The sequence below is a fragment of the Canis lupus genome, chromosome 4 (genome assembly GCF_048164855.1).
Source record: "Canis lupus baileyi chromosome 4, mCanLup2.hap1, whole genome shotgun sequence".
NCBI lineage: Eukaryota > Metazoa > Chordata > Mammalia > Carnivora > Canidae > Canis > Canis lupus.
Window position 1 is genome coordinate 87,380,120 of NC_132841.1, and position 25,751 is coordinate 87,405,870.

Sequence of the window (25,751 nt, forward strand, 5' to 3'; positions counted from 1 at the left end):
ATCCCCCACTAGGCAGCCTCTCTCTCTCTCTCTCTCTCTCTCTCTTTATGTCTACCATGAATAAATAAATAAATCTTAAAAAAAAAAAAGAAATTTTATGTATTTATTCCTGAGAGACCCAGGGAGAGGCAGAGACACAGGCAAAGGGGGAAGCAGGCTCCCTGAAGAGTAGGGAGCCCGACGTGGGACTGGAAACCGACGTCACACCCTGGGCCCAAGGCAGACGCTAACCTGCTGAGCCCCCGGCGCCCCCGCCTGTGTCTTCCCTGCGCTCCTTCCCTGCCCAGGCCCTGCTCCCAGGTGCCTGCTGCTGCTGGGGGGGAGCCAGGCCAGCTGAGTCCGGTGTTGGTCTCTTGCCTGAACCCAACAAGCTAACAGCCCCCCCGCCCCCGCCCTGTGAGCTGCAGAGGGCCAGCCGGGTCCTCTGGCTCTCCCCCTGGTCCTTCACCCTGGTCCTTCAGGCCTCTGCCAGGTCCCACAGCTCCCGCCCCGCACCCCTCCCCCAATGCAGGTCAGGGCTTCGCTTTGCCTGTTGAATTTGGAGCTCTGATCTCGGCCGGGCCTCCTCCCTGAACTTCCAAGTGGTCCCTCGAGTTCTGATCCCAGACCCTGTGGCCCACTGGCCACACCCAAAGCCCACGTCGCACACCTGCTGCTGCTTTGGCCACCGGCCGCTGCCCAGGGCTGCTCGTGCTTCTGTGCAGAGCTGTCCCCGCGCCGGCCGCCTCCCCAGTCTCGGGCCTGTCCCTCTCCTGGGGCCTCAGTGACGACAGGTCTCGTTTTCCTCCTCCAGCTGGAGGACCCACCCTACACGTGCAGTTTCTTAAGAGGGAACTTCATGCACAGACGTGCGGAGAGGACACTGCGATGCCAGGGGTGAAACTTGCAGTTAACCGTTCAGTCTTGAGTTTCAGCCGGACGTGCCAGGAGAAGCACACGTCACGCTTTGAAATGTTCTCGAGCAATTCATGGCGCAAAGGCCTGGATTCCTTTCCCAGTTACCAAGTGTCAGCTCCCCGCTTCATTGCCAGTCAAAGGACACTTGGTTCTTCCTCAAGGTCTGGGTTTTTAAAATTAGCGCGTTTTGAGAGCCTGTTGATAGCTGCTTGATGCTGCTCTGAGTTTTTAGCACCTTTCGATCCTGAGTATGGAAATTCTTTTACAACTAGAGAAAAGATTTTTGATATTTGTATTAGGATATCAAAAAAAAAAAAAAAAGAATGGAAGCACCCTCAGAAATGTAGGCTCCTTTTTGCTAGACTTTATGGAAACCAAAGAGAAGATAGAATCGTTTTTTTTTTATTTTTATTTTATTTTTTTGAGAGAGAAACGATTCCGCGTCCGGGTGTTCCGTGGGCGGTCGGCCAGGAAGCGTGCCTATAGCTCAGGAATCATCCCAAACCAAACTAATGGAAAAAGTCTGACTTGCTGGCAGCTGAAATCCAATATGGGGGCGGTGCCATGGGTGTGTGTGCGTGCTTGTGCATGCACGCTCACTAGTGCTGGAGCGGGATGGCCGTGAAGGCGTTGGAAGCCCTGATCCCCGGCAGCTATAAATAGAACACGGACTTGGGTGGCTAACGTCCATGCTTTTAAAAAAAGGGCTTCATTCTGCCATTTGGTCAGAATTAAGATGTGATTCCCTACGTCATGCCCAGGACGGGCCTGCAAACATACGCATTTTCCTTTTGATTTGAGCCAAGTTTAATTAAAGAACCCTGCTTGACAGGCTCATTCAAGAATCGAAGCCCTTCCCTTCCAAAGCGTACTCTGAATGGAGGCATTATGCACAAAGCGGTGCATTTTTGGAGACCTGCGTGGAGGCCCCGGCTGCGTGACCCCCGGCTTGACAGCGGTGCAGGTAGCGTCCTGTGGGGATCCGCAGGTGAGCAGGATGCGTGGATGAGCCGGGGCGTGTGCCGTCGGGAGTGGAGGGGACCGCGGTGGACCAGGGCTCACGAACCTGGGACAGTGTAAGACTCGCTGCTGCCAGGCTCCCTGGTTTTTTAAAGAGAGGCCACGCGTGTAGATTTCTGTGAATCGTCCTGATCGTAGAATGTGGACAGGTAATGCAGAGTGGTTTGGTTTCTACTGGCCGGGGGAGGTGGGGGGAGGCAAACGAGACCTGACCACGGCTTACGCTCTCTAAGTGGTGAAGAGGCAACGCTTCTTGACTTTGGAGCGGAGGAACGGAACAGAACGGGCTCTTTTCCTTTGGGTGGGTTTTAGCTTCCAAAAAATTGACTTACTAGGTTGTAAAACTGTTTTTTGCGAGGGTGGCGTCTAGGTTAAACTTCCGCGTTTCCAGGACGGGTCCCCATTTTATTCTGTCTCTTTGGCCCCTTCTTTATGTTTTCCTTGGCGAATCCAGGGACAGAAGCTGGATAATTTTGTGTTTTCAAGGGGGGAGAAAAGTCTTATATTCCAATTATATAGGTTTACGTGTTTCTCCGCCCCCGGCCCCGGCCTGTGGGGCGTGGAGGGTCGGATGCCCTACCGGGAGTCCGCCCTCGTTCTCTTGGGCAGGTGGTGTTCGCTCGCCAAGACCGACGCCTCCCTGCGGAGTGTGGGTGCGAGGGCAAGGTCCTGGCGGGCCCGGGGAGGGGGCGGCCTGGGGCCCGTTGCCACGCTCGCTCTTCTGTGTCTCCTGCATCGCATGTGGACAGTGAGTTGGGTCAGTTGAGTCTCCGCTTGGGCTGCACCGCCGGACCCCACAGACTGGGGCGGGTGGGCGGGCGTCCTTAAATAACAGCCATGTGCTTCCTCGGCGTCCCGGGAGCTCGCAGTTGGAGGGTGAGGCGCTGGCAGGCTCGGTTTCCGGTGGGGACTCCTCCCCTGTCCTGCAGAGGGCTGCCCTCCGGTTGCATCCTCACCTGGAAGGCGCTCTGGTGTCCCGGAGTCATAGAGGGACGCTGCTTCTGTGGGAGCAAAGCTTCACTCCTGGGACCTGATATAACCCTGGAATAAAGCCTGAACATTCTCTGTTCACCCCTTGCCCACCCCCTGGCGATCACCAGTAGCTTCACCCCTTCTGGATATTTCATGCGCGTGGAATCGCACAGTCTGAGACCTTTTGAGTCTGGCTCGTGCCACTTGACCTGTTTTTGAGTTTCGTCCGCTTGGTCACGTATGTCAGCCTGACTCCCTCTTTATGGCTGCGTGATGTTCCAGCGCTGGCCCTGATTTTGTAGAAACGTGTATGAAGCAGGTGGTATAAAAATGTCTCTGGATGACTTTTACGAATACAGTGTATGTCTTCCCCTACGTCGATGTGTCCATCAAGAGGCTCACGTTTAGAGGCACTGGAAGGGATGTATCGTGTGTGTCTGTGTGTGTTGGAAGATTTTATTTATCTGAGAGACAGAGGAAGAGAGGGAGGGAGAGGGAAGCTCCCCGATGGACAGGGAGCCCGACATGGGGCTCGACCGCAGGACCCCAGGATCTCGACCTGAGCCCAAGGCAGACATTTCATTGACTGAGCTACCCAGTGCCCTGGGTATATTGTGTTATTTATTTTTTTATTTTTTTAAAGATTTATTTATTTATTTGTTTGTTTATTTATGATAGAGAGAAAGGCAGAGACACAGGCAGAGGGAGAAGCAGGCTCCATGCAGGGAGCCTGACGTGGGACTCGATCCCAGGACCCCAGGATCACACCCTGGGCTGAAGGCGGCGCTAAACCACTGAGCCACCCAGGGATCCCCATATCGTGTTCTTAAATACCATGTCACTGTAGCTTTACCAACCGGTCCTGCTTTGTGCCATGATTTTCAGTTTGTTGAACTAGTGAATTTAAGTGTTTTATCCACACCTCACAAGCCAGAGCTTGAAGCGTCTCCAGAAAACGTAGCTGTTGTTTCGTTCACAGGAGCGTGTGGCTCGTCTCCCATGAGCTCACGTGTGTGATTCAACACACCTGAATACCTGGTTTTAGATGGGTGGCCCAGGGTGTGACCCGCCCTGCAGGGAGCCTGCTTCTCCCTCTGCCTGTGTCTCTGCCTCTCTCTGGGTCTCTCATGAATAAATAAATAAAATCTTTAAAAAAATTAAGTTCTATACATTGCCTTTTTTTTTTTTTTTAAAGACCTAATGGAATCACACATTTAAGGGATCATAGTGTAGTGCAAACGACCCTTCTGTGCACCGGGAAGCAAAGTCCCTTGACTTGCTCGCTTCAGCACAATCCTTAGTTGCGGTGGCCCGGAACCACACCGCGGGATGTCCGTGTGTGCTGCGCCCGTGCTGAGTGGACAGATGTGCAGCGTGCAGATGGGGCCGGCCTGGGGAGGTGGCCAGGCCCTTCCCGAGTGGGCCATTTCGAGGCCCAGGGACCAGGGTGCCCGGGTGGGCTTGGCGCAGGAGCCGGGAGAGGCCCGGGACAGGCTGGGTGCGAATGCGCTCGGGCTGGCTGGGGCCTGAGGAGCGTCCTGGGGAGGCTGGAGGGGAAGCAGGGAGCAGGGCGTGCGTGGCCCGTAGGCCTCGGGAGCGATTCCGTTCAACTGAAGAAGGCTTTGCGTCGGTCGGCAGGGCCACTCTCGCTTCTTGGTGCACATAGATTGGCTGTGGGGACCAGGATGGGGATGGGCCCGGGACGCGGGTGAGAACAGGTGCCCGGTGGCCCTCGGTCCCCACGTTTTGAAAAGCCAACTTGCCTCTCAGCGCTGCTCACCGCCCTGCCGGGTCTTGGGGCGAGTTTTCAAGTTTCTCTGCAGTCTGTCTTCAGATCCCTACACACCAGGCTCCGGGGCGGCCTTTACTGTTGCTCAAGTTCATTACGCTCCACCCCGTAGCTCATGGAAACACCAGTTAACCACATTTGTCTTACACGGCGCTCATGACGTCTGCGGGACGCTCTTGTCCTTTTGTTATCATATTAAAAATATCTGCCCCCAGAGGGCAGCTGGGGGTAAAGGCACATACTTTCTTCTGCTACATGTAGAATTAATTGTCCAGCTTTATTTATTTGGAACTCTAAACCACCAATAACTCAGATAACGCGTTGACGTGTGCAACTAAGAGTTCGAGAGTCTAGAAAACATTGCTGTTGAAATTGCAAGTTTTGTGTTACAGTAAACAGATACATTTTTCTTCCTTTGGTTCAAAAAAAAAGAAAAAAAGAAGTCACAGGGCAATTTATGTACCAAGTTCTCCAGAACTATTTTAATCATACGCTGGGCGTGTAGACTTTACATTCTTAGAGCCGTTTTAATGCATTACACTCTTATTGCAGAAGTAAGGAAAAAGACGGTTTGGCCTCTCTCCAGGTAGCGTTGCACTGCGGTGGGTTCGGGGGGATGGTGGGGGCTGGTGACGGGCCGGTGAGTCACACACACCTTTGTGGGCCGTCGCTGGGGGACATCTGCGTGTTTGCTCCCTAAAAGGAGAAGAAGCAAACGGAAAGAAGACCTGGCTTCCCTGTCTTCGTGTACACAGCACCATCTGAGCTCCAGGATGACGTCTCCAGATTCCAGATCCGTGTTGTCCGGCACTTTGTTGCTTCTAAATATTTTTTAACATTTTATTTATTCGAGAGAGAGCGAGTGAGCATGTGCATGCACAAGCAAGAGGAGGGGAGGGGCAGAGCAAGAAGCAGGGTCCTGGCTGAGCAGGAGCCCGACGTGGGGCTCGATCCCGGGACCCGAGATCATGACCTGAGCCCAAGGTGGACACTTAGCCATCTCCACCCCCACCCCCACCCCCGGGCGCCCCTGTGCTGTCCGGCGCTTGAGCCACTTGCTATAGTCGCCTCGTGAATCGAGATGTGCGGGGAGTGTCAGATACCCACGAGGGTTTGAGAATCAGTATGGAAAAAAGAATGTAAAATACCTTAATACTTTTTCTTATACATATATACTGATTACATGCCAAGGTGATACACTGTTTGCATCTATGGGGTCAAACAACATTATTAAAATTAGTCTTACCTGTCCCTTTTTCACTTAAAAAAAAAAAAAAAAGAACTGTGGTTGTTAGAAAGCGTAAGATTCCACACGTGGCTTGTTGCTGGTTCGGTCGGGGAGCAGCGGTCCGACGTTGCTGTCGCCCAGGAGGCAGGACAGGCTCTTGGAGAGCTGCTAACGTCCCCTCGGAGCCCTTCCCGCCGCCGGTGCCAGTTCCTGCGGCCCTGAGCCCGGGGAGCGCTGCAGGGGACCCAGGCCGCCTGCTTCTCTCCCGGCCTGGGACGGATGACAGCAAGGGGCATGCATGCTTGTGGGTCAGCTCGCTCTAGCACAAAGGAGCTCCGGGGCCCTTGAGGTGAGGGGCGCCCGCAGGGTGTCAGCGGCAGCCCTCAAGTGCCCGATAGCATTTGGTGGGCTGCCCGTGACTGTTCGGGTTCCTGTGTCAGCCGCCTTGGCACTTTGGTCCCTGCTAGTTTTCTGTGATCCACTGGGATCGTTACTTTATTTTTCTTTATTTAATTTCTTAAAATATTTTATTTATTCATGAGAGAGAGAGAGAGAGAGAGAGAGAGGCAGAGACACAGGCTCCATGCAGGGAGCCCGATGTGGGACTCGAGCCCAGTTCTCCAGGATCACACCCTGGGCTGAAGGCAGCGCTAAACCACTGAGCCCCCCGGGCTGCCCCTTATTTTATTTTTAAAGATTTTATTTACTTTTTGAGAGAGTTCATGGGCAGGGGGAGGGGCTGAAGGAGAGCACAGGCGACAAGCGGCCTCCCTGCTCACTGGGGAGCCCGACCAGGGGCTCAGTCCCGGGATCATGGGACCCAGGTCCCAGGACCCTGAGCCCAAGGCAGACACTTCACCGACGGAGCCACCTGACGCCCTCCACCAGGATTTTAAAACTAAACGTCCTTTGGGAGCTTTTTTTCTGTCGAGGAGGGGGCTTTGGGCCCGTTTGTGTCTCCCTTCTGATGTTGCTGGGTCTTGCAGCTAATGGCAGGATGGCCCCAGGACTCCAGAGGCGCTAAGTTGGGGCATCGGAGCCGAGAGGTGGTTTCTCTAGACTTCCAGGGTCTGCTGACCGACCAGCGCGGCGTCTGTTAGGACAGCAGAGGAGTCTATGCCCCCTGAGCCGCCTTCCAGTTTGCCGGCGTCGGCAGCAGTGACCATGCCTGGGCACCTGCACGAGTCTCTCAGCGACATCTCCTGCCGTTTGCAAAGCCGAGTTGTGGGCTTAGACACAGATTCACAGGCCTTATCTGGGGAGGCTGGCTTGGTGCACCAGCGGGGCACTTGGCACGCGTTAGGTGTCGGGGCGTCCGTGGGCCGCGGGCTCCCTCCCTCCGTGATGCTCCGAAGGGCGTCTCTCCAGGTGGTGCTCAGCAAGCCAGCCCTGTGGGAGGTAGTTTTGTGGGGACTTCTAAAATAGCTTGTAAATGATGTGTTTTAAAAAAATAACTGTCCGCTCATTTGGAAACAAACCACTTGGGTTGCAGTGAGCATTAATGGTTGAATAAGCGGCTACTGCCGGGGTGTGCGTGGCACCGTGTAGGGAATTATTCAGGAGCGTTGCACTCGATTTGGGGACAGGTTATTCATGTCAACGAACTTCCTCCTTCCCTCCGCCTTTCCTTCCGTCTCTTCTCCTGGTGTGGCTCGGCCCGCATGCTTCCCCTCCAGGGGCAGCTCTTTGGATCCGTGGTTCGAAACCGGCGCTCTTCTCAGCTGCTTTACTTCGCGCGGGGTGCCGCAGAGCACCAAGCCGTTGGGGCCAGCTTCGAAAATCGCTGAATTGGTGGCCCTGGGAGAGGGGAGGTGAGGGAAGGAGCCCCGTTCGTGTGGACAGGCAGCTGGAAGGCCCCATCCTGCGGAGGACGGGCACGGGGTCGGGCACGGCGTGGGAGCACTTCCCCTCCCCGACGACCCAGAATCCTGGTGGGGCCGCGGAGTATGCAGGTTGCACGTCTGGAGCTGGTCCCCGGGAGGCGTCCAGGTTTACAAGCTCCCCTGGTGTTTGATCCAGCTGTAGAGTCAGAGAGGAGAGCTTCCCGTCTGCACCGTCCCCTGTCTCGTGGGGGTTGGGTGGAGGTTGGCTTGGCCCCCGGGGTCGGCGGCCTCCGACCCGCAAGCTGCCTGTGGCGTGAGCCGGGGCCCGGACAGTGGGCTCCGTTCTGCAGGCCCGGAGCACTGCGGGAGGGAGGGGAGGAGAGGGGAGGGCCGGGGGGTCTTGCCCACCTTCCTTTCCCTCCGTCCCACCCGCCCTGTGTGCCCGGAGGAGCCCGTGGCTGAGAGCTCGCGTGGACGGCTCTTGCGGGCGTGCCTTTGCTTGCAGCCAGAGTCCGGCTTTCCGCTGAGCGCGCTCACTGGCCGTGGGGGCTTCCCTCGTGGCCGCAGAGGTTCGGGAAGGACGGAGCGGGATGGGTTTGCCCGACTCCACTCCCAGGAGATGTCCTCTGGCCTCGGGCCGGGAAGCAGCTCCTTTGCTGGGCTGGGCCTGTGCTCACGACGAGTCCCCGGTGGCTGTGGCCGCCGGGGAGTGGGAAGGGCCGCGTAGGGCCTTCGTTCTGGACCAGGGCCGCTTGGGTCTAGACGGGGCCTGGCATCCAGGAGCGGCGGAGAAGCCGGCTGTGGGGAGCTCTCCTTCAGCTTCGGGACTGAGGGCTTTGTGACTCCTGCCCCGACGGCCCCCGGCCAGGTTTGCAGGGCAGGCCCCAGACTTTAGCCCGCCCGGGCCCGGCTCCTTCTCCGCATCCCCCCAGTGGGGTCTTCACGGCAGCCCCTGCTTCGGCCCGCCCGTTGATCCCGCTCAGGGAGGCCCCGAGTGTTTCCAAGGTCCGAGTGGCCACGTCTTTTGAACTGAGAGGGGATTCAGAGTTGATACTTCGAAACGACTTGGCTGCAGGATTGTTTTGTTCCTTGTTTTTATAGGAATGCAGTCGGAAAAAAGTCCGTTGCATTGTAAAACAATGTCATGTGGCCTCCGTTTTATGGGTAAGCGGGGAGGCGGCTTTAGCCCTCGGTGGTTTCTAGAAGCTCGGTGGGGAGAGTCTGAGACTTGTTTCTTCTCGGACTGGACAAAGGTGAATGCCTTCTTTGTTCAGCTGTGTGGGGCTGTTAATAGTTTATGGACGGCGATTACGTAGAGCGGCTGAGCCACTTTCCATTGTGTCCTGGCCTACGCTGGCGCTTGGCTAATTTGCAGAGGACTGACCTTTCAACCCGGTTTCCACCTGCCCTCGGGGAGTCCGTCCACTTCATCCCTCAGGACCGCACTGGTGGGAGCCCTGCTTCCTCTGTGCACGCCGCCCGGGTGCAGGCTCTGTGCGGATGCCCCCGAGGGGCCCTTGCGGCTTGGGGCTGACGTTACCTATTTCAACTTTGCACCCCCCGCCCCGGGGGCCGCAGACTTCTTGGAAGTAAGGTCTGCGGTGAATCTTCAGGCTGCGTGTCGGGCACAGCGTCCGTGTGGCCACGTGCGCTCTTCGGGGGTATTCCTGACGCTGCACTCGCCTGTGCTGTCGGCCCGTCTGATCCTCACAGAAACCTGGGGGCGTAGGTGGTATCTGTGTTTCCTCTCTGGATGGTGAAACGGGGACCCGCGGATTCTGGGACAGCAAAAAGGACATAAAGGAAAAACTGGTGGACTCCAAAGGAGGTGTGGAGCCTGATGTAAAGTACCTTTGTCAGTTCCTTAGTTGTGACAGATGCGTCCCGGCCATGCAAGATGAGGGCAGCTGGGGGAACCTGTATGACAGACGTACGGGGACTCTATTTTTAAAACATTTTGATTTAAGTTCAATTAAGTAACATAGAATGTATTATTGGTTTCAGAGGTCGAGGTCAGCGATCATCAGTCTTACGTAGCTCCCAGTGCTCGGCACCTCCCGCGCCCTCCTTGGTGCCCGTCACCCAGTGCCCCTGTCCCTCCTCCCCTCCCCTCTGGAGACCCTCAGTCTATTTCCCGTGATGAAGAGTCTCTCACGGTTTGTCTCCCTCTATGATTTCGTCTTGTTTTATTTTTTCCTCTCCTCCCCTATGAGCCTGTTTTGTTTTCTTAAATTCCACGTTTGGGTGAGATCGTATAATAATTACATTTCTCCGATTGACTTATTTCACTCAGCATCATTCCCTCTAGTTCCATCCACATCATTGCAAATGGCAAGATTTCATATTTTTGATGGCTCTGTAATATCCCACTGTATACATAGACCACATCTTCTTTGTCCATCCATCCGTCGGAGGACAGATGCTCCTCCCACAGTGTGGCTGCTGTGGGCACTGCTGCTGTGAACATTGGGGTGCAGGTGTCCCTTCAGGTGGCCACATCGGTATCTTGGGGGTGAATTCCCAGCAGTGCAATTGCTGGGTTGTAGGGTGACCCTGTTTTTAACTTCTTAGGGACCCTCCACACAGTTGTCCAGAGCGGCTGCCCCAGCTTGCGTTCCCACCCACAGTGCAGGACGGTTCATACGGGGATGCTATTATCTTTGCAACTTCTCTGTAAAATCTAAAACGCTCCTGAAATTAAAAGTCTATTTAAAACAACAATAAAAAACCGCCGGCCTCACTCACGGCCCTCCAGAGCCTGTCTGGTAGTCACACTGCCGGTGCTCCTGTGTCTTCGAGTCTGACCGTCTTGTACTCACTGCCGCTGCACGGCCTCACATCCTTGGAAAAGCATCTCCTCCGACTCCCCCTGCGTTAGCAGTAGCATTGCCGTTGGGCTTTTGGACATGCTGCCTTTCTATGGAAAAAAAACAAAACAAAAACCAAGAGTGTCCTGTTCCTACTCTGTGGCCACCCAAGAGGAGATGGAATATGGAAAGAACTGGAAATGGATTTTGGCGTAGGAGAGAAATAATTCTATTTAGATGAAATCTCAGTAGATAGAACAAACCCAGGGCCTTGGGTGATTTAGAAATGTTTCCATCCTCCTCACCCCTCCACCCCCGCCCCACATCACTTCCCTGGTGGGTGTAGCCTGTAGTTATAAGTCATTCTTAAATCCCTCCCAACTGAAAAGCATCCAGCGCTGTAGTTTCAGAGAAGAGCTTGTTCCCGTGCTGCACTGGGGTTGGCCTGTGCGTTCTCCGATTCCCCGGCGAGGCGTTCAGAGGAGAGTGGTTGAAGCGGCGGGTGCCCGAGGGCCCCCGGGTGCGCCCCGAGGTGCGTGCGGCGGGTGTGCCGAGAGCCCCGGCCCTGGAGCCCTTGGCTGGGCCAGCTCCCATCATCTCTTCGTGCTTGCACGACACACAGGCCACGCGACCCCTCATTTTGTGCAGAGATCTCAGCTCATCCAGTGTGAGCGCGTCCCTTCCAGGGGAGTGGCCCGGGCGGTTCCTAGGACACCTGCCGACACCCGCAGTGGCACTGGTCCCTGCGAGCAGCTCGGTTCTCATCTCTTGCCCGTTGAGCAGGGGTTTGGGATGGAGGTGGGGCTTGAGATTGAGAGAGATTAATTAATTTTTGGCCTTCATCTAGGCCGTCTGGCCTTGTTCCGGGTGCTGGAGGTTCAACGGCATGAAACCAAGCCGTCCTGGCCTCCTGTCATACAGAGGGTGCAGATCCAAGCCTGCATCAAACAGTCAGAGCACGGAGGGGACTGTGGTTTCGGGGCCCTACGGGAAGCACCTGCAACAGTTTCTGGAGGAGTGAATTGCCTCCTGGTGTCTCCCGAACGTTATGACCTTTGGGTGTTACAAACTACTAACGGACACATCTTTGCTCGTGAATCCTGGAGAGCCTATCGGAAGCAGCGTGACCTGAGAAGGGGACTTTCTGGGTGTATGGAGGAAGGGGGGTCAGGGCGACGGTGGCCCCTGGGATGGCGGGATCCAGCAGGCAACGGGGTCGGGGGTGAGTTTGTCTGTGTGAATGTTGGTCTCTCTTCCTCTCCTCTTTGTTATTTGCAGAGTAATTCGCACAACTGAAAATCCACCCCTTTCACACACACAGTTGGGTGGGTTTCGGAATATTCACTAATTACTAGGACTAGTGTATTAGTACCTGTGAATACTGCTGGAGAGAGACAGTCGTGCAACCATCACCATCTGATTCCAGCAGGTTTTCATCACTCAAAAAAAAAAAAAAAAAACCAAAAAAAAGCAATGGCAAGAAAGCCCTCCACCGATTAGCAGTCAGTGCCTCCACCCAGCCCCGGGTGCATTTACCTTCTGGACGTGTCGTAGAAACGGAATCAGACCACACGTGGTCCTGTGTGGCGTCTTCCGCTGAGCATAATGTTTTCAGGTCTTACCCACGGTGTCACGTGCGCCGGTTCTTCATCCTTCTTATCACTGAGCGAAATGCCGTCGTGTGAACGTGTCACATTCTAGAAGAACCTGTTCATCAGTGGATGGACTGTTGGGGTGATTTCCACTTTTGGGCTTTTGCGAATAACGCTGCTGTGAAGGTTCGTATCCAGGTTTCGATGTGTGGACATGGACTTCCATTTCTCTGGGGTATATCTACCTAAGAAGGGAATTTCTGGGTCGTAGGTGACGCTATGCTTACCCTGTAGAGGAACTGCTGGGCAGCTCCCAGAGCAGCGGTGCCGTGGTACCTCCTGGCAGCGGGGCATACGGGTCCTAGTTTCTCCACATTCTCGCCAACCTGCGGTCTGTCTCTTTGATTGGACTAGATTACTTTTTAAGCTCTTTTTAGTTCAAAAAAGTATAATTTTACGGAACACAACAACTGTTCTTGAAATTTAATAAATAACAAATTTTTTAAAAGATTTTATTTATTTATTCATGAGAGACAGAGAAAGAGGCAGAGACACAGGCAGAGGGAGAAGCAGGCTCCATGCAGGGAGCCCAATGTGGGACTCGATCCCGGGTCTCCAGGATCAGGCCCTGGGCCGAAGGCAGGCGCTAAACCGCTGAGCCACCCGGGGTGCCCAATAATAACAATTTTAATAAAATTCTGCAAAGGAATTCGTAGAGATGCCACAGAAGTGAGAAGTAGCTGAGTTAAGTTTATTTACTGTGTTCTTGGTTCATTTTTAGGGAGTAATGGATGACAAACTCCTGTTCCAAGTAAGTTTATGGGTTTCTTTTTCCCCCTAAAAACATACAGTAGCCGGAACAGGATTTCATTGAGATCATCCTATCAGTTTTTATTTGTAGGGTTGTTTTTTTTATATATATATACAAATTATTCAGATCAAGAATAGGAAAGAACAATAAACTCTAGGAAGTAAGAGGTAAAGAATATCTGGTATTCTCTTCATGAAGAGGGCAAACATCTCATGCTGGTCTTTTACTGCCCCTTCTGTTCCATACCCACTGTTTCCACTCAAAGGAAGAAAGGGGTGCAGTTTTAAGTTGCTTAGGGAGGATTTCTCACTGGTTTTCGAGAGTTGTTAGCATCACAAGAGTTTCATTCATTTTGTAAAATCTGCGTGTCCTTTCTTCCATTTACCTACTTGTCTGTCTTGACTTGGTCTCCTCATGGTGCATAATTATTTCCTTGGGAAGAGAGTGGATGGGGAAGGTATCAGGAAAGGCAAACTTTATCTTGGGTATAATGTAAGCTCTTTAAAGCAGCAGCAGTTTTGTGTCCTGCTGAATCTTTCACAGCGTCTGGTACGAAATAGGGAGCTCGAAAGATATTTGTAGGAGGAGTGGGCCAGGGGTGGGTGGATGCCCGGCCTCACCGGGAGTGACTTACAGACGGTGGATGAATTTCAGGTGTGTTGACGGATTCTTTAGCCTCATTTGTTTTCTTTTCAACACATATGTGTTGGCTTGCGTGACGATTGGTTGACTAATGGACTCGTCTGATTTTGGTTCCTTGGATTCTCCCTGCTTGAGATTATCTCAGCAGCTTGGGGATGTCTCCTTTCTTTCAGTATTCTTTCTGGGATTATTTCTAGTCAGTAGTTTACAAGAGTAACTAAAAAGCTGTTTTAAGGAACTGTGAGGATGGTAGAAAAAAATTAGAATATGAAATCAGGACTGAATCAGTTGGCAAGTTGGAAGCCCGTAGCAGCCGCGGAGTAAACTCTTTACAGCATCACGGGGTCATAACTGAGGCATCTCGCCATCTAATATAGTTTGTTTGGTTTTGATTTTTGGATCCGGGATCGGGGATGCCGGTGAGTCTTTGTATCTTTATCTGGGGAACAGTGAGCCAAAGGTTAGTTTCTGGTTGGTGATGCTTTTTCTCCTTTTCTTCTTCTTCTTCCCCCTATATCTCCTACCATTCCTATACTTTTCACGTCCTCTGCATGGAAGCTGCCCTTCCAGGTAGCTTCTAGTGGTACAGAGTTTGACCCTCTGTACAAGAGGACGAGAGGCAAAGATGTGAGTGCTCATGATCCTTCCTGGTGGGGTGGGGGCTGCGGGATTTTTTTTTTTTTTAATTTTATTTATTTATGATAGTCACAGAGAGAGAGAGAGAGAGAGGCAGAGACACAGGCAGAGGGAGAAGCAGGCTCCACGCACCAGGAGCCTGACGTGGGATTCGATCCCGGGTCTCCAGGCTCGCGCCCTGGGCCAAAGGCAGGCGCTAAACCGCTGCGCCACCCAGGGATCCCGGGGCTGCGGGATCTTAAGGAGCTATGCAAAGACATGGGCAGATTGTCCTGACTATATGATGAGTGCAGCCAGGCCTCCCTTTGCAGCCGTACTGTGTTTTCGGTGTGTTTGAGCTAGTTGTGGGGGACACTACACGTCTACCTGTGGAGATAGTACAACAGATGGTCTGTAGGCCCATAGGCCAGACCAGGAAATGACGTTAATGAAGCTGAGGGTGACCTAGCTGCAAATAGCTGGAATGCATTTCTTCTAAAAATATGCAGCATTTCAACAATACCATCAAGGACTTCTCTAGAGGCCTATCTGGGGAGTTACCTAATGCTGCTGGCATCGTCTTAGGGTGGGGGCAGTTACTCCTGAGAGTCTGCAGCAGAATGTCAGCAACACGTTTTCCTCTGGAATCTAGTGGTGGCGTCCGCTCCGATGGGCATAGGACGGTTGTTGGGGTTGCCTATACAGAAGACCAGGGCTACCCTGTTCCACAGCCAGCAGTAAAATGGGACCAACGGGGGATCCTCGAGCCACACGGTTCTGTCCTCACGGGCTGTCTGTTCATGGCTTTCTCTTGAACCTTCCCTTTCTTAGCTTTCCCTCCTCGGCAGCTGAGGGTGGAGCTCTGGCCTCAGCACCCGGTTGAACTCTGCATCCTCTGAGGCTGGAGCCTCAAGCCACCCGGGGTCCCCTGGGAGTCTAAGGAGCCGTGGGGCTGGGTGAAGCGTTCCACTTTGGCATCTGATACAGTCGTTGAGAAACGATGGGCAGCCTCAGGCCTAGCTCTCTGCAGTCACGAGGTGAGGACATGAGTCTGGGCTCACTCAGCCTTGTGGGCCCCACACCCGGTGCGCTGTGTGGTTGGGGGATGGAAAGACCACCCACGGGTGTGGGGATGCGGGGAGACGGTGGTCCCCGCCCTTCACCGCGTTTCCAGGGCCCCTCCAGAGGGGGGTCCGTCTCTCTAGGGGAGAAGTCACGTTTCACCTTCCCTGTTCATTTCTGGGGGAAAAAAATCTGCTGGGTCTGCCCCCAGCCAGCGTCTCTCCTTTGTCCCCCCTGCTCCTGAGCCTGCTGTATTTTTCACACTCATTTTGTGCATGTGCTTCCACCCCCTCTTCGTTCTCGTGGGCACCATTTCCAGGCTCTCTGATGAGTTTTGTGTTGGGGTTTGTGAGCAGTGGGAGGTTGAAATAGCTCCTGGGGGTGAAGAGTGTAAAGGATAGTTTTTGTCCTTACAGTTCAGTCATCTGTGTAAAAACATTAAAAGTCTGTTCTAATTAACATGAAAAAGAAAACAGACTGGACACAGGAGAAGAGCATCCCTCCCGCACCCTCAAACCATCTGCCTCCTTGACCTTTTTCCCTGTTCGTCAAGCACTTTGAATCCTGTCGCCACCCCCTCCCTTCTGTTTGCACCTGGTTTAATGCCCCCAGAAATTAGATCTGCCCCAGGTAGGCTGCATGTGACTGATCCTACTCTGGGAGGTTGTGGAAATGGAGTCTGCTTTCAGTTAATGAGGTCACTGGCCGTGAGGGGTTTTGAACACCCTGATCTGGCTGTGGCTCTAGAACGTCAAGCTCCGTGGTTCTCAACTAGGACCGTCCCCGCACCCCCAATCAGTAATTACCTCGACCCAAATGTCACTGATACCAGGTTGAGAAACCAGCACGAGAAGTCTGTGTGTTGTAAAAGCCATGTGCCTTTTAAAATGGATTTGAATAAAGATCAGGAAAAAAAAAATCAGTTCAGTTGAAAAGATGTTCCTACTCCCAAAAGGAAAAAAAAGAAATGACTATGAAACAGGGGAGATTTCACTTATATGTGGAAGCTAACCCCCACCCTTGGGGAAAAAAAACAAAAACAGCCTTAGATCAGTGTTTGGGGCAGGGGAACGGGCAAAGTAGGTAAAGGGTGTCAACAGGTACAAACGTCCAGTTATAAAGGAGCCCTGGGATGTGATGTACAGCGCGGTGAGCGTAGGTAATAATGCTGTATTGTATCTTTGAAGGTTGCTAAGAAGGTAGATCTTAAAAGTTCCCATCACAAGAAAACCCATTGTTAGTGTGAGTGCTGACGGGTGTTCATTAGACTTACTGTGGTGATCGTCTCAATATATGCAAATGTTAAATCACGTGCACCTGACACTAATATAACGTCATCTATCAGTTGTATCTCAACTTTTAAAAGTGGAGGAAAAAGTGCTATTTAAATCCTTGGTGGTATAATATCCACGTCTCGTTTCTGGATTTCAGTGTGGTCGGAGGCAGGGGCCCGGCCTTCTCCAGTAGAGGTCTCAGAAGATGCCAGGTTAGAAGCCCTTGCAGGCAAGAGAGGAGAACTTTCCTTTGGTGGCTGAATTTACTACAAATTTAATGCATTGTAACTTTTTTTTTCATTTTTTTTAACGGATTTTTATACCCCACATGGGGCTTGAACTCACAAACCTGAGATTCAAGAGTCGTGTGCTTTTCCAGCTGCCCCTGCAGATCTGAAGAGTCCTATTAATTTAGCCATTACAAAATTATCTGACCCCTCTGTCTTAAAAAAAAAAAAAAAAAAGAAAAAAAATTACATTTCCTAACGCGCTGTGACTTTACCGTGTAGGCCGTTAGAGACTCGGGAACGGTGGGACCTAACCCAGGCCGCAGAAGCACTTCAGGGAGGAAAGCAGGTGCGGCGCCGGTTCGGGGTCGAGGCAGAGTTTGTGTCTGGGTGGGAGGAGTGCTCTCTTTTCTGTGAATCCCTAACGACAACATGCTGTCCTCGTTATCTCTCTTTAGGTTCGTTTCCCTGCCGCCTTTTTCAACTTTTTTTGTTTTTTTCCTCCAAAGTTTGGGAGAGACCATCCTTTTTAGAACCAAAGAGAACTACAGTAGTCCTTAGAAGTAGGCTGCCGTCTATGCTGGTGGTTTTATCCTCTTCACCTCCAGTAGGATCAGCGAACCCTGTGTCGAGGGCTGGGGGTGAGCCTTGCAGGCCACTTCACAGTGCGGGGTGCAGGGGGCTGGGGAAGCGCCAGATGCGGTTCTCTACCCCGGAGGAGCCGCCGCAAGTCCGCCTTGGCCGGGGTTGTGCTCCTCCTCCAGGGGGAGACCAGGAGACACTGAGTCAGGGGCCACGGCCTCCTCTTTGGATCCTTTGGGCAAGGGTCCCTCGTTGGCACGAGCGGAGAGCAGCGACTTGAATTCAGCCCGGGTCCTCAGAGCTCCCGCTCCGCCCTCACCTGCCCTTTGGGGGTGCAGGCATGTGCGTGCGTGCGGGTGTCTGGGTACGTTTCTTGACCTCTCACCGCCCGGTGATAGAGACACATTTGGATGTTTCACATTACGGAATGGGTAAGGGTGTGCAGGTGCAGTTGGGAAGTATGTAGGTTTGGACATCAATTTTTTTTCCCATGATTTGGAAGAGTTCCATTGTGTGGACTTACTACATTTTATTTGTCTCTATGGCAGTTAGCGGTCATTCAAATGATTTTTGGTATTTTGCTATTAATACTCCAAATATTCACATGCAATATATATTTTTAAAGCTTTTACTTATTAGAGAGAGACACACACAGCATGAGCTGGGGTGGGGGGTGTGAAGGGGCAAAGGGAGAAGCAGACGCCCTGCTGATCTGGGACCCCAGGGGGCGATCCCAGGACCCCAGGATTTTGGCCTGAGAGGAAGGCAACGGAGCCTCCCCGGCGCCCCTGCATGCAAGACTTTTTGAGACATTTGAGGACATAGAGCCAGTAGTAAGATTGTGTTTAGCTTTTTAAGAAACTGCCAAACTGTTTTCTAACGTGGGTGTACCACTTTACATCCTCACCCACAGTTGGTACAGGCTTTTTTTTTTTTTTTTTTCCTAATGATATCCAGGAAATCATTTGCTGGTGACGGAAAGTCGAACCCCTGTGAACCTCGCTTCCGGAGAAGGGATGGTATCACTTGCCTCCCTGTCTTACGGGCTTGTTCCTGATCAAAGGAGATGGGAACTTTTGTGCAAGTGCTTTGTGTCGTAAAAATGTTGCTGGCGATTATGCGCAGGAAAGTTTTTGGCTGTTAAATTTAACATCTGTCCGTTTCATAGATTACGATGAAAACTTGCCCAACTTTTTAATACAACGTGTAGGTTCTGAGCAATCTTGTAAGGACGTTTTTAAACTCAAATTGTGCGCGCTCTCCGTAGGCTAGGCTCCCTGAAGTGTGCATTAAATTATCGGCCTTAGTTGACAAGCACAGAACCTAACGGCTTGCGTACGGCGGGCCGCTCTTCCTGCCCACGCAAACTCGGATGGTCTGCTCAGTGTCCGCGTGTGACCTCATGCCCAAATGCCTGCGGGTGGCCTCTCTTCCCGACCTGGGCATGTGCCTTCTATTCGCATAGAATGGACGCAGAACATCTGCGGGGCTCAGAGAAACCACCGGGAAAAACCCATGTACAAATACCCACTTTGGTTTGTGCAGTTCCGATTTCATGGCAATCGCCAGTTTCAACTTTTTCAAGGAACAGAGGAGGGTTTCGAATGCGTCTCCCTGCCTGCCTTGGAGGCCAGCGGCTGTCGGTCTAGTGGGAACCGGCCAATGGGCTTTAGAGCTGCGGCCGGGGCATTTCCTAGGACTCGCTTGTCCGCAGCTCTTCACACCTGATAAAAGACCTTTGGACTGAGGAGGTTGAGCCCTGTGTGCCTTTGATCCTGTAGGACTGTGTCAGCAAAGGGCTTTATGGAACCTTCACAGGAGACGGTAAAAAGTCGCACAACAAAACTCCAGTGAAAGAAACCACATCCCGAGTGGAAGTCAGGTTGGTGTTAATCCTCGTGACAATTTATACCAATTCAGCAATGTTTCACAATAAAAATATTTGATTCTTACTAAGTAGACGATTTAAAAACATTTTTTAAAGATTTTATTTATTTATGCATGAGGGAAACAGAGGCAGGGACACAGGCAGAGGGAGAAGCCGCCTCCATGCAGGGAGCCTGATGCTGGACTTGATCCCAGAACCCTGGGGTCACGACCTGAGCCAAAGGCAGACACTCAATCCCTGAGTCACCCGGGTGTCCCAGTAGATGATTTTAATAATTGGGAAATACATGAAATCCATTTTGATAATAAAAACTTTTTTTACAAAGAATAGTACAGGTCCAAGTGAACAGTGCTTCAGATTTAGGATTTGGAGGATGGAGGAGCACTGTGGATTATGGTTTCATGATTTTACCTGATGAGTAAAAGTTCTCACCGTGTAGAACTTTGAAAGTTTCCATTTGAGAGAGAAAGAGAGAGAGTGAGCGTGTGCAAGTATCTCAGAGCTTTAAAATGCGCAGTCTCTAATGTGTAAACTAAAAAGAGGATAGAAACGGGGCGCCTGGCGGGCTCAGTCAGTCGATCATGTCACTCTCGATCCCAGAGAGTGGGATCCAGCCCCACGTTGGGTGTAGAGATTACTTAAGTAGATAAAAGTAGTTCAGGCGCTTGGAAGTCGTCTTCTAGGTGATCCGACGATGTGGTCGTGGTGTGGAGTGACGCGTGCGAGAAGAGCCTTAGAGGGTGGCGGAAGCCCGTCGTCTTCTTGGAAGCAGCTGTCCGCCGCTCGGTCAGGACGGACAGGCGGTCGCAGGGGGGATTCTGGGGGGTCCCCGAGTCTCAGTCCGAGCTGCCGCCCGGAGGTCCAGGACTCACCTCTGCGGAGACGGGAACTCACCGTCTTGATGTTCTGCGTTCTGTACGTAAGGCGGGCTCCTGGGCTCCTGGACTCCTGGGCTCCTGGGCTCCTGGGCTCCTGGACGAAGGCTTCACACTCCGTCTCTGCCTGTGCCTGTGGAGGATTTCCACCCCTCTTTGGAGGGAAGGTTGAAGAAGTGCGGACCCCCCCCCCCCCCCCCCCGCGTGCGGAGAGAGGGAATGCTGTGGGAGGGCGTCGAGCTCCCCAAGGGAAGTTGGGAGGGATGCTAGGAGAGCCTTGGCACCCCAAGGGAACTCCGGGAGCCGGTCACGTGGACCGGGAGGCTCGCCCCGAGCACGTCAACCAGACTCGGGGTGGACTTGGGATCCCGCGTCCCTGGCTAGTTCTGGTTCTGCTCCAAACAAGGTGGTTAATGGCAACAAGGGAGTCATTTTAAGTCAGTTATTTTTTTTAGGATTTTTTTTTCAGATTTTATTTATTTATTCATGAGAGAGGCAGAGACACAGGCAGAGGGAGAAGCAGGCTCCATGCAGAGAGCCCGATGCGGGACTCGATCCCAGGACCCCAGGATCACGCCCTGGGCCAAAGGCAGGCGCTAAACCCCTGAGCCACCCAGGGATCCCCTTTTTTAAAGATTTTTAAAGAAATTTGTGAATAATCTCTACACCCAGTGTGGGGCAGGAACTCACAGCCCCAACATCAAGTGTCGCCTGCTGCACTGACTGAGCCCTCCGGGGGCCCCAAGTCAGATTTCTGTATCTTCTTTAATTTTCCCTCCGGACAGGTAGGAGGTAACACATGGCTGGGAGTGTGATAGCTGGCCATTACAGTGACCTCTGTGTTGTTATATTTTAGTTGTGCATTGATTTTATTTTTTAAAAAAAGATTTTATATATTTATGTGACAACACAAACAGGGGGAATGGCAGGCAGAGGGAGAAGCAGGCTCCCTGCGGGGAGCCCGGTGCGAGACTCGATCTCAGGACCCTGGGGTCACGCCCTGAAGGCAGATGCTCAGCCACTGAGCCCCCCGGGCGTCCCTAATTCATTTATTTAATTAATGAATTACTCTAAGGGGACAAATAGTACGATGCGTGGGGAGAGCATGGAGGGAATGGAGGGGGTTTGAGACGTGGTCCGTCATGGGCTGTGTGGCGGTATAGGCAGGGCTGGCTGTTTGCGTCGCCCTGGAGGGGGACAGTGGCCCACTGGGTGAGTGGGGGTAGACCAGGCGTCCTGACGCCCAGCCCCGGCCGTGCCCATCACGGCCCCCGTACTGGAAGTCAGCTACTGGTTTTGCTCTCCGTAAACACAGTTCGTCGTAGCGGAAGGTGGGGGCGCCCGAGCGGCTCAGGGCGAAAGCGTCGACTCTTATCAGGGCCCAGGTCACGGTCTCGGGGTTGGGAGCCCCTGTGTTGGGCTCCGCACCGGGCGCGGAACGTCTTACCATTCTCATAAACGACTCCTTCAGAAAATCAGCATAAAGGGATGAATTCCTTCTATATTATTTATCTCCCGCCAACTCTGTGTCAAGAGACTAGTAGCAGCCCCTTCCGTGAGAAGTTGAAGACCCTCTGATCAATAGATTTTAAATATTTCGCATAATATCTGAAATCCAAACACATGAAGTACACCGCTAAAATGAGGTTGAAATTCCTGGAGAAAGTTGTCCCGTGTGTCGTTTGAAGTGCTCACTCAGGGGTAGTATTTCCACGTTAATGCACTTGCGACGTGAGGATGCGCTTGTTGGGGGTGATTTTTGTTGGGATTGGTGACACTGAGCAAAGTAGAAATGACTTCATGAGAACTTAAAGCTCAGTGTCCCGCGTACGTCACACGGAGGGATTCTCTGTCATTAGACCCGCGAACACCCGGTCGTCGCTTCAAACCTTTATCACTTGTTCTTGGAAGCAAGTGGTTTTCATTGTTGTGAAATCAAGTAGGAGGCAGCTGATCCCCGAAAAGGCGGATACTGTGCGAGTTTCATTCGCCCGGGGCGGGGGGAGGGGACGCGGATAAAACAGGGAAATAAACCCGACGCCAAAGGTCAGGCGGCAGGTGAAACCCGAGGGGTCTGGAGAGTGCGGCCTCCGGCCACCGTCCTGAGAGCCGGGCGCGGGATGGCGGGGCAGGAGGCTGGCGCGCCTCCCAGCTGGGTGCTGGCTGCGACCTGTGCTGAAACTTGTGCCCGCCCGGAGCGCGACCTTGCCGCCCGGGCTCGGGGCCAGCAGGCAGGCGGCATGGGGCGTGCACGGGGCGGGCGGTGGGGCCCGCAGCCGCAGAGCCAGAGGCTCTCCGAGGCCTGCTGCGCCCCAGGGACCTGGTTCATCTGGTTTTGGGAACCCCACTGCCGGGGGGCGGGTTCCTTCCATCTTGTGATGCTCAGCCGGTTGCGGTGCCCCCACGTCCGCCCGGAAGGCCGGGTCAGCGCCGGGCACTGGTGAGCCACCGGAGGTCGTCCGCGACCCCGCTCTGGGGGGGGGTGTCACAGGTTCGCCTCCCCCAGGGCCCTCGGTCGGCCTTCCCCGAGTGGCTCCTGTCGGAGCAAATTACTGGCTTTTTAAAAAGTGTGGTGTTTGGGGGGTTTTTCCCCTTAAAGGAATGGAGCGGCCCGTAATTTGGAGGCGGTGATTGGCCACGGAACGCAATGCAAACTCCCCATTAAAACGTCTTCTTTCTGTTCGCAGGGGGCGCGGGTCTGGCTGAGAGAAAACGGGCAGCATTTCCCGAGTACCGTGAGCTCCTGCGCCGAGGGCGTCGTGGTCTTCCGGACGGACTACGGCCAGGTGAGCCTGCAGCCCCGCGCACCTGCGCCCGGGCACCTGCTCCGGGGCATCTATGCCCCCCCGCCCCCCCCAGCGCCTTAGCATTTTTTCCTGGGCGGGGAACCAGATCCGGAGAAGACTGTGTCACGTACACCTCCGGGGGTGGAGACGCCATGAGATTCTCCAAATGGATCAGACCAAGTGTTCTGAGCAGCGTGGGGCAGAGGGGCCACGAGGGGCCGCTTCCCTCCTGGGGATCTCGGCAAACACACCCCAATGTGTGGGGCGCACGCGTGTCCAGGAGGACCTCACAATCGCTGCTCTTTGTGAATTGGGCTCCGTACCGCTTAACATCTGCAGTCTCCCGGTGCGGGGACAGCGTGGGTGGGGGTCCCTGTGAGAGCCAGGTCCGCGGGCCCCCTAGCCGGGCTGTGTGTCCGCCCAGTTGGTCAACTGAGGAGGCTCCTTTGGTAGGGGGATAATCCCCTGGTTCTGGATCCCAGTTCTTTTTTTTTTTTTTTAAGACCTTATTCATGAGGCAGAGATGCAGGCAGAGGGAGAAGCAGTTCCCTGTGGGGACCCGATGCGGGACTCGATCCCAGGACCCCGGGGTCACGCCCTGGGCCGAAGGCGGACGCTCCACCGCGGAGCCACCCAGGTGCCCCCTGGCTCCCGGTTCCTTAGTGTACCATAAAAGCTGTGTCACTGAAAATCAAAAAGGTGGATCCAGAAACTAGCTCACTGGTTACATCTGGGCGCTTGTCAAAGGAGGCGGCGTCTCCCTTTGATTAAGGCACCTGATTTTAATGTCACAAACGGGTCCGTTTTTCAGAGGCACGTAGCAACACTTAAGACCCAAAGAGAGGCGATGTCACACGCCCGGATTCAAAGCTCAGGGTCTCCGAACCTGCAGGTTTTGCTGAGAACAGAACCTCCTGGGCGGGTGTCGCGCAGCGTAAGGCACAGGTGCTCCCTGGCTATCAGGCCTCAGCACAGCTCGCCCACTGGGCACCTTTCTCGTTTCTGGGCTCAGTAAACAGCGACGCTCCTGGGCTGTCTGGCCCATGCGGTAATCGTCTTTCTCGGGCCTCGCGCAGCATCACAACCTCTGGTTCCGTCCACGTTGCAAATGGCAAGATCGCTCCTCTCTGGCGGCCGGGCCGAGCTCATGGTGCGCACAGCGCGGCGTCTTTCTCCGTCTGCCTGCGGAGAGCGCGGCTCCTGCCCCCGTCTGGCTCTCGTGGGCACTGCCGCTGCGAACACTGGGGTGCAGGTGCCCCTTCGGGTCACTGCTTCTGTATCTTTGGGGTAAATCCCTAGTAGTGCAGTTGCTGGGTCCTGTAGTTGCAGGAAAATAGTATTTAAACAATGGACCCGACTTGTTATGACTTCTGTTCCTGAAAATGTTGTGCCATAGATTTTCAGTGGACTTTTCTTTTTTCTTATTGACTTGTTTTTTAATCCCAAAGATAATTCTTTTTAACTTTTCCTCCACCTCTTTTTAAAAACTACGGTAAAAACGCATGACTTCAAACTTAACCCTTTGTAAGTGTCTATGTAAGTAGCCTTAAGTATCTTCGTACTGCTGTCCCAGGGACCTCTAGACATTTTTCTTTTTCTTTTTTTTTTTTTCTTTTTTTTAGTTTTTCATCTTGTGATCCTGAGACTCTCAACCTACCAAACAGTTCCCCATATCTCCTCCCACCAGTTCTTGGTAACCATTTTTCTACGCTCTGATTTTGATTACTTTAGATACTTTGTGTGCAAGGGAGGGATCACTCACACAGTAGCTGTCCTTTTTTAGTGGTTGGCTTATTTCACTTGACGTATTGTCCTTAAGGGTTTTTTTTTTTTTTTTCATTTTTATCTTCTTTAAGAATTTATTTATCCATGAGAGACACACAGAGGCAGAGACCCAGGCAGAGGGAGAAGCAGGCTCCACGCAGGGAGCCCAATGCAGGACTCGATCCCAGGACCCTGGGGTCACGCCCTGGGCCCAAGGCAGATGCTCAACTGCTGAGCCACCCCGGGGCCCCTGTCCTTGAGGTTCTAAGATGCTTTCCATTCTGATCTCATGACGCTTTGCCCAGCAGAGGCTAACGTGGCAGCGCCAGCCCTTGGGTGCTACCATTTAGGACACGGGGTCTGGACCCTATGCCACGTGAAGCCATTTCCGGCCCCAGCTAACCAACAGCTCCGTGCGCAGAGGTGGAGCGGGGTGGCCAGGGCGGCAGTTGTGCTCGCTGTTGACAGCACGTAGGGATTGCGGGCTGACAGTCAACCGACCCAGAATGACCTGCACTTGAACGTGAAGGCAGGCCCCACTGTGACATCTCCCCTTCCAGCGGTCACCGAATACTTGGTCTTGGGTTGTCCACGCTGTCATCCGGCATATGATGAGCTTGGAGATTTGTATGGGAATTATAGGGCTGACGGTACAGGAGGAGTGAGACAAGACGGAAAGACTTGGAGTCAGATTTGGCTCAAGAACTGATGGTGGCCGGGGGACTCGAGTGTCCTTCCTCCTTGACCTTCCTCATCTTCTCACATCACAAGCTCACTGCGGAGCCGTGGGGGGCGTTCACAAAGGAGTAGGGGAAGCTCTGGTGCTGGTCCGCAGGACAGGAGCAGCCACTCTGTAATAGGGCAGCAGCAGATTGTAGAAGGAATCGGGGTCAAAGATACCGGAGCATGGCCTTGTCCTCATTAAGCCTCTCTATGGCGACTCTTCAAGGTCTCCTTTGAACTCAGTTTATTAAAGAGCATAAAGAAATCCGTGTGGGAAAGGAGGGGGGAGTGAAGAGGTATTGTTTAATGGGTACAGCTTGGGGACATTTCTGGAGGTGGACGGTGGTAATGGTTGCAGGACAGTGTCCATGTGC

At 53.3% G+C, this 25,751-nt stretch overlaps 1 protein-coding gene across 4 annotated transcripts in view; it reads left to right on the plus strand.

Moving 5' to 3' along the window:
• MYO10 (myosin X) overlaps nucleotides 1-25,751 on the plus strand; it is a 194,527-nt gene that overhangs the window by 14,885 nt on the left and 153,891 nt on the right. For 3 of the 4 annotated variants that reach the window (XM_072825049.1, XM_072825054.1, XM_072825051.1), the window contains exons 1-2: nucleotides 1,760-1,885; nucleotides 22,792-22,890. In XM_072825049.1, coding sequence (XP_072681150.1) covers nucleotides 1,775-1,885; nucleotides 22,792-22,890 — 210 coding nt within the window. In that variant the 5' untranslated portion in view covers nucleotides 1,760-1,774. Of the gene's footprint in view, nucleotides 1-1,759; nucleotides 1,886-22,791; nucleotides 22,891-25,751 lie in introns of those variants that run through there. The other variant, XM_072825052.1, reaches the window with a different exon arrangement.